This window comes from Lithobates pipiens, unplaced genomic scaffold, assembly GCF_037356315.1.
Source record: "Lithobates pipiens isolate NorthernLeopardFrog02 unplaced genomic scaffold, aLitPip1_a1.2 Scaffold_18, whole genome shotgun sequence".
Lineage (NCBI taxonomy): Eukaryota > Metazoa > Chordata > Amphibia > Anura > Ranidae > Lithobates > Lithobates pipiens.
This window is the reverse complement of record NW_027507758.1, coordinates 415,896,693-415,905,128: the sequence shown is the minus strand read 5'-3', so window position 1 is coordinate 415,905,128 and position 8,436 is coordinate 415,896,693. Positions and strand designations below refer to the sequence as shown.

At 40.7% G+C, this 8,436-nt stretch overlaps 1 protein-coding gene across 18 annotated transcripts in view; it reads right to left on the bottom strand.

Annotated features, from left to right (window-relative positions):
- Window positions 1-8,436, bottom strand: part of TNIK (TRAF2 and NCK interacting kinase) — a 367,731-nt gene that overhangs the window by 180,463 nt on the left and 178,832 nt on the right. For all 18 annotated transcript variants that reach the window (XM_077487992.1, XM_077487975.1, XM_077487978.1 and 15 more), the window contains exon 6: window positions 875-965. In XM_077487992.1, the coding sequence (XP_077344118.1) occupies window positions 875-965 (91 nt within the window). The remainder of the gene's footprint in view (window positions 1-874; window positions 966-8,436) is intronic.

Below are 8,436 nucleotides of genomic sequence, written 5' to 3'. Positions count from 1 at the left end.
GAGGTTCTATTAGTCACTAAGCATCTGCCACAATGATCTCATAGGTTCCTAGCGAACAGATTGGCTGAAAATAATGAAACCGTCGGCTTAATCAACATAAACAGATACTTTCATTCAATGGATTTGGTTGCAGCAGAAAGAAAACACAATGTAGCTGTAGCTGCTAGTTTATATATATCTATCTATATAAATCAGGGCTGTATTTCTGCATAGCCAATAGGACTATGTCAGGGCTACACATTCCAAGTATAATGTTCCAGGCTACCACTCTCCATTCAAATGTAATTAGCCTGTGCAGAGAGTAGAATAGTGGGAGGGGCCCAGCACACTCCACCCACTACAGGTTCCTGCAGAAAACTACAGGAAGGGGCGGGGACAAGACCAGCCCAAGGAGAGAGAGCAGCAGTGAGCTGTCTGTATTACAGGAGGTTCAGGAACAGAGATAAGTGTCACACTGGATTACTGCACAGATCTGGATGAAGTACACAATGCACACCAAGATGAAGTATAAATACACATGACTTATATAAAGAAAACATTTGCTTATTGTTTAGCTTTAAGACAAAATAATATTATATTTGACTTTTTTTTATTAAAGAAAAGTCAAATATAAATACATAGTTGTTAACTTGTTTTATTTTTATTTTTTGCATTGATCTTTTTAATTTGCTAAAAATATGATATTCAATTGTATCCTAAATCAAATTAAGATCCACAGTTAGAACAACATTATATGAACAGTTAATGTGATGGTTTATTGCAATATACAGTATTTTTCACATAAAGTATACAGTATTTGAGTACTTTTTTGTTCTTATCCTACCATCAAGTTAATGAATTGTCTTTCTTTCTCCAAATCCATGGGCTAACGTACCTAATTTTACTTCTGCATTTTCCGTCAGCAACACATTCTGCCCCTTAATGTCTCGATGAATCACCTTGTGCTGGTGTAGATGACTCAGGCCCTGGGGAGATTGAGGAAGAAAAATAGATTGAAATTACTATCTCAAGGCAACAAAATACAATAACTAAGAAATGCATATTGGTCACTTGAACTTTATAAACTAAAACTGGGTTCAAACCAAGCTTGTTTTATAGCAGTGAGGTCACACTTGCTGAAAGTTAGTAATTTACAAAATTAAACAATATGATGAAACGACAACGTTTTAAAATTCCATTTAGAAATGACAATGGAGTTCATGCTGTAATCTGTATTTGAAGCTATTTAAAGTAAATCTGTGCCCAGATCATACACACTACAGTATTTACATTCTCTGAACAAGCAGTAAAAGCATTTTAAAATCATGTTTGAAGGCTGTTAGAAACTGAATGAAAGCAGACGTTAGGCCCCATTCACAACGTTCAACAACATACTCATTATATTCAAAAATGCATTTTACACCAGAGCATAATGTCGCTCAAAACTCCAAAAAGTATATGAGCATCTATACGACAGGGTAACGCCTAGATGCAAACTTTGGGTAGAGCATAATTAGAGAACTATGCTGCTAAGATACTAAATCCAACTGATCTTCAATCTCTTCCACAGGCTGCAAATATACTTTAGGTACTAATGATGTAGATATTGGGCTATGGTCTTCCCAAAGTAACTCAATGTTCCTCAATCAACATATTCTGAAATGACCCTAGTAATTGCTATTCGATGAATACCACTTTGTACCAGTGGCTTACTGTACATGTGTTGTGAGCATTCCAATGGTTGAAAATGCTCACTTTAGCTAAGAAGAAGAAGAAGAGTAGAAGCAGAAGTTACAGTACCCTCATAATGTAGTGGCTGTCAGAAAGAAGTCATTATATATGGATGTTTGGTGTTGATAGGCTGGCATAGTTGAGAAATAGGAAGGAGGGAGCACCCACAATGCCACATCCATAATGTATCAAGGGAAAACAAAGAAGATACCAAATAGATATCAACAGGTTGGACTTTTAAGGCATGGAAGCAAATAGGAAAGTAGAAAAAAAATATTTATTTGATTGAAAAATACAATATCCTAACAGTGTTCAAAACAATATAAAAATCATGAAATTATATCATTTGTATGTTGAGCCCTTGTGCATCGCGTCTACGCGTTTCAACGTAAATGCTTCCTCTGGACGCGGAAAAAGGTTCAAAACACGTGGCAAGAGAGAACAACAATAAATATCACTATGTTCAAATGAGCTGCACCTCAAGTACAAATGTCAAAGCAACCAGGACAGATCCAAATATATGGAGCGGTCAACCACGCTGTGACAGAGTCGACATCAAGTGGGCTGTCTCCCAGGGGTATGCCTTCATTGTCTCCACAAAATTACTTTTACCTTTAGTCTTTATATGCTGTTTGGCCATACTATGTGTCACCAGCATCTATTAAGCTTTATGTGGATGGGATTATGTCCTCTATTAACCGTCTCCATTGATGGTAATTTACTGACTGAGACTTCTTTCCTGCCCCTGCTATAGGCAACTATCAATTTCTGTTTGTACTTATCAGAATGTGCCACTTGCTGTCCACTTTATCACAGCGTAGTTGACTGCTCCATATATTTGCATCTGTCCTGGTTGCTATGACATTTGTACTTGAGGCACAGCTCATTTGAAGATAGTGAGAGTTATTGTTCTCTCTTGCCATGTCTTTGAACCTTTTTCCGTGTCCTGATGAAGCCTCTACAGAAAAACGCGTAGAAACGCGATGCAGACGGGCTCAATGTACAAATTATATAAATTTCATATGATGATTTTTATATTGTTTTGATCACTGTTATGATATTGTATTTTTCAATAAAATAAATATTTTTTTCTACTTTCCTATTTGCTTCCATGCCTTAAAAGTCCGACCTGTTGATATCAGGCTGGCATAGTTGTTCTCATTACCAAAAACAAGTACACATTAAAATTGTTTGCTTGTTTAGAATATGCAAATACTCAGTGTACATGATCTAGGCCAGCCTTTTTAAACCTGCGTTTTTGATACAGAAAGCCACAGGTGTTCATTGTGCAACATTACAACAGCGTCCTAACAATCACTGACATCACTGGTTGATGAGGACATGGCCACCTGCTCAGCATCCTAGTTGACCCCCTTACTGTCAGCACTGTGGTCACATAAGAAAATAAGAAATGCTGACATTCTAGTTAGTAGCTGTGTGAGAAAAAGTACTGTATATCTGCTTTAAAAGAATAAATGGCCTCTAACATTGGGTGTCTAACATGTGTGGATGCTGCTGCAATATGTAAAACGAATAGCTTCCCTTTTTACATTTTAGAAGAGGGTGCCTTGAGATCGTGCATATTTTTAAAGGGTGCCTTCACAAAAAGGTTGTGAAACACTGATCTAGACACAGCTTCAATTTAAAGTGTTTGTAAAGAATTTTTTATTTTTTTTAAAATAACAAACATGTCTATACTTACCTGCTTTGTGGAATAGAATTGCAGAGTGGCCCTGACCCCCCTCTTCTTGGACCCCCCCCCCCCCCCATTGGTGCTCCTCCTCTACTGCTCTTTCCAATAAGAAGCTGATTCTGATGGGGGCACTCATGCATTCTTGCTCCTGAGACAGCAGGACTCAGCCCCATCACGCATTTGCTCATCACTGGAGTTGATTGACAGGGGTTGGGGGCCAGTGGCTCCCAATGCTATCAATCTGCCCAGGGAGGAGCTACAAAGCCAAGAGAGCTGCAGCTCCCATGCACAGTGCTGAATTGCGATGGGCTCAGGTTAATTCAAGGAGGGTGAGAGGGGAGTCTGTGACTTTTTTTTTACTATTATAGAATGCATTAAGGTAAGCTTTAGAACCATTTTAAGGTGTAGGAAGATGGACAAATTCTCAGCTGCAAAGTTTGCCCTCTGATGCGGGGCCATGTGCTTCTGTATAGAGGCTGATTTGCCTCCGCAATGTACAAACCTTTTAATACTTCACTACACTGGATTGTATAAATGAGTTTGGGTATTGGATCTTTTTGATGTAAAAACGGTGTGTTGCTGGGCCCGAAAAGCACTGGGAAGAGTTTTTCTAACACATGTGGAATGACTAAATTACTACATGTTTTGCTTCTATTCTCTGTTTGCTAGTCCCATGTTATTGCTAACCCTTGTGGATGACCTTCGAAGATACCTGTCTTCTTGCTCTTTATACTCTGTTTTTTGTTTTCACCTCAGCCCTGTACAAAGAACTCCTAATAACCCCAATTTGTGTTCCAGTGATTGTGGGAATCAAAAAGATTAAACTTGTACTTTTAAGCCCAAGTGACCCCTCTTCCTTTACACAAAATATAGTCCATTTCCTTTGCCTAGTAACAGCTGATGGATCCTGTTTTAATGGCTCATGAATACTGGCATCACTTTACAGAGTAGACACCTTATAAAGATAATTGGATGCATTCATCAGAATAGATGTCTTGTCTGCTTGTCTGCTGCCAGGATAATTATGCTTGGAACCCCAATAAGCAATGTAAGATCCCTCTTTTCTAACAGAAAGAAGGTGTTTTGGAGCAGAGTAGGGTAGACAATATTCTCTGAAGGAGTTCACAGTCAAGACTCCTAGATTGCATTGATCAGTCTAGTCTCTCTATATCTGGATGTCATGGAAGATACAATGTTTCACACACCTTATCATGTTCTTGGACAAACAGTCATTGACCTTGACAACCAGCCTTTTATTGTCACTAGGGTGCTGGTTATATGCACTGTGCATCCAGAAATTAATTCCCTGATTAACAAAGTGAGTTACCTGTGCGGCTAAAAATACTGGGGGTACATTCCCAATATTCATCTGGACTGGGCAAGCTACTTAGAAAGTTGCAAAATGTTTCAAGGCCAGTTGAATGTGACTATATACTACTAATTATATAATGAGCTGGATAAATGAAAAACAATTCAAATATCTGTAGCCCTCTTCCTCCATCAACTCTATAAGCAGACCGTGCAAGAGAGAAAATCTAGTCATGTATGTTTGCGTGTGCCTTTAGCCTCATCCTAACAGTTAACCCTACCATAACATAAATCCTAATATCGAACTGAAAACAGTTAAAGTGTATAGTTCACCTGTTATATGTACCTTACATGCTCTCCATCTTCCGCCACCTTCTCCAGCCAGTTTAACTCTCTGGCACATTAAAATATCACAACATAATGCCAAAGGCAGTGTAACAGCATAACACAAGCAACAGCGAGTGGCCACATGACCGTGCTGACCTTTTCAGTTTTTGTAAAAAGATGAACTAACCCTATTGTCACCCTATTGTCACCCTTAAAGTTAACCTTCTAAAAAAAGACCTTCAACTCATAACTGTAATCCTCCCACAAATCTAAAAACGAACCGTCTACACTGAAACCTCACAGTGAGATCCTTACACTAAAAATAACTAAGGGACGAGTGGTAAAGAAGATGTACATTAGAACATCTACTCAAAACCTACACTGTATTGTGGGTGAAGTTGTTCTTTAAAATGGCTGTCATGAATCTGCAGTGATACTTTCATGCCCTATCTGTCTCTTACTTGGTCTGTTTATCAGCCTTAGGGCCTGCACTCTCACACCTTCATTGTTAAGCAATTTTCCCTCAGTGTGGCTCAACCCTAGCCTGAACCGGAACCACTATTTAACACTGTGTTCTCGAAGCCTGCCTTGCCAAGCTATATTGTGTGTTTGGTTTCCTGTCTTGCCGTGTGCTCTACGTTTGTTTCTGTTACTGATCTGGCTTGTTCTTTGACTATCCCTGCCTGCTCGTTACCCTGACCTTTGGCGTGTTCATCTGTCTATCCTTGTCTGCTAGTTGCCCTTTGGCTTATCTACCGACTATCCCTTGTTGTCCTGGGACTGCTTCCTCTCTATCCTCCTGTAGCCTACCTTGAGTGTGCTGCAGCACAGTTCATCCTCACCACTAGAGGCTCTGGTGAACACCTGCTGGCTCTTAGACTCTGCGCCCTGGGGAATCTTATGCTCTAGCTCCCAGCGGGATCTGTGTTGGTGCTCTAGTGGACCTGCCTTCCCGAACCACCCAGAGTTCCATCCGCAGCAGTCAGCCATAGGGTCCACAACCTTAGCGGTGCACTGCTGACTCCAACGGTGTGCATTTGTCACCTGGACTCAGGTAACCTGACAATAGGATTGAATTAATTTTGTTTCATGAACCCCAAGACTTTCACAATTGTAAATTTAAACCAATAGCAAATATTTCACTGTAATGGCATTCTAAAACATAATAAAATGCAAACCAATGCAGGCTTGCTGGTGGATAGCTTTTCTGTTAGGGCCTATAGCAGGCATATCCAAAGTGCAGCCCGCATTCTGGTTTAACCCCCCTGGTGGTAATCCCGAGTCTGGCTCGGGGTAGGAATATACTGATAGGAGCGGTAACCCCGAGCCAGACTCGGGATGGCTTCGCTCGATGCAGGGGAGGACACAGGGATCGTTACTCACCTTGTCCCCTGGATCCAGCGATGTCCGCCGCGCTGTGCGATAGAGCCGTCCTCCGCTCGATTCACAGTGCCGAATGCCGCCAAGCTCCGTTCCCTGCGGCGTTACGACGCACGGGAGCGGAGAACGGCGGCAAATTCAAAAAAGTTAAAACACACTAAACACACACAGCACTGTAATCTTACAGATTACAGTGCTGTATTAAAAAATACACACCCCCTTTGTCCCTAGTGGTTTGTGCAATGCCCTGCATGCACTTTTATATTATAAATACTGTTTTTTACTGCCTGGAATTTGGAGATTGTCCATAGCAACCAAAAAGTGTAAATTTTTCAGTGTTTTAGGATTTTATTACATTATTGAATACATTTTATTATTCTTTATTATATTATAAACTTTATCATACCCGGGATGTCTGCTAGACTCTGGTTTGAACAGATTTAAGAGCGTTATTCCTAAGAATTACAGGACTACAAAATAAAAGCCAGATTTCCGTGCAAAATAATTGTACCGCTTTCAGCACCTAATTCCAGACTGAATCATACCGCCAGGGAGGTTAATACGGCCCCCCTGGTAATTTGTATATATATACCATATTTATCGGCACTGCCTCAGAGGGGACAGGGAAGGGGCGGAACGATCACCATCAGATTATATACAGGAGAATCTCCCGTTTACTCTGCGGCATCTGTAATAGGAAGTCCCGTCTCCTGGGCTGGCATTGGACTGTTCAGTCTATCAAAGGAGGCGGGACTTTGTATTAAAGAGGCCGTCAAGTAAACAGGAGGTTCGCCTGTATGTAATCTGTCGGTGCTTGTCCTGCTTCTCCCTCCCTGTCCCCTCTGAGGCTACAGATGGGCATCGATCAGGTTGCATTCATGGCACATGTGAGGCTGCATTCATGGCATGTGAGGCTGCATTCATGGCATGTGAGGCTGCATTCATGGCGCATGTGAGGCTGCATTCATGGCGCATGTGAGGCTGCATTCATGGCGCATGTGAGGCTGCATTCATGGCGCATGTGAGGCTGCATTCATGGCGCATGTGAGGCTGCATTCATGGCGCATGTGAGGCTGCATTTTTGGCACATGTAAGGCTGCATTCATGGCAATAGAGTGGCTGCACGTATGGCAATGCTGAGACTGCATTCAGAGGCTGTATTCATGGTAATGGTGAGGCTGCAGATGGGCATTGATTAGGCTGCATTTATGGGCACTGACCCTTATTTTGCTTCACAGTTCATTATTTAAAATGTACGTTTTTTCCTGAAAATTTCCTCTTAAAGTGAAGGTGTGTATTATACGCCTGTGTGTGTTATATGCCGATAAATACAGTATAGCCAAATAACACACCCAAGCTCATCCTTAGTCCTGAGCGGCGCTCCGGGATTCGTGGGGGCCCACAAAAGAGATATATATATATATATATATATATATATAAACCAAATAACATGCCCAAGCTCATCTCTTTGCCACACACAGCCACAAAGGCAAGACAATTCTTGTTGGGCAGTGTATTAGTGCTGATATATAGGGGTTCCTCAACTCAGGAAGCACCCCAGCATGGGCAGGATATGAACCTCATTCTGTCCTGGATTATACCTTGGGGACGTTTGTTACAATTCTCACCATAAATCTACTTTTAGTTTTTAGTTCTTCAGCATCTTAAATGTAGCTATGTTGTTATTTTTTTATTTTTTTGATTAATTAAAAATCATGATCACTGTGCTTTTGGGATCTAGATTATCAGAATAATTTTGTTTGCAAAGACCACATTGCGTGCAATTAGTCCTTCTCACAGTCTGTGGTTAAACCACACAGAGACAGCAATGCATCTGGTTGCGTAAGAGATATATTAACTGCTTTCATTTCAAAAAGTATCAGCAAAGCTTTCCATTTTAAAACAATTAGGATGCATTCATCATATTATCTAAATGACCATATTTAATAAAATAGAACTGCTAACAGGTATATGGTTATTTTTAGCATGAGCGACCTATTTCCGTGTTTCGATAATAT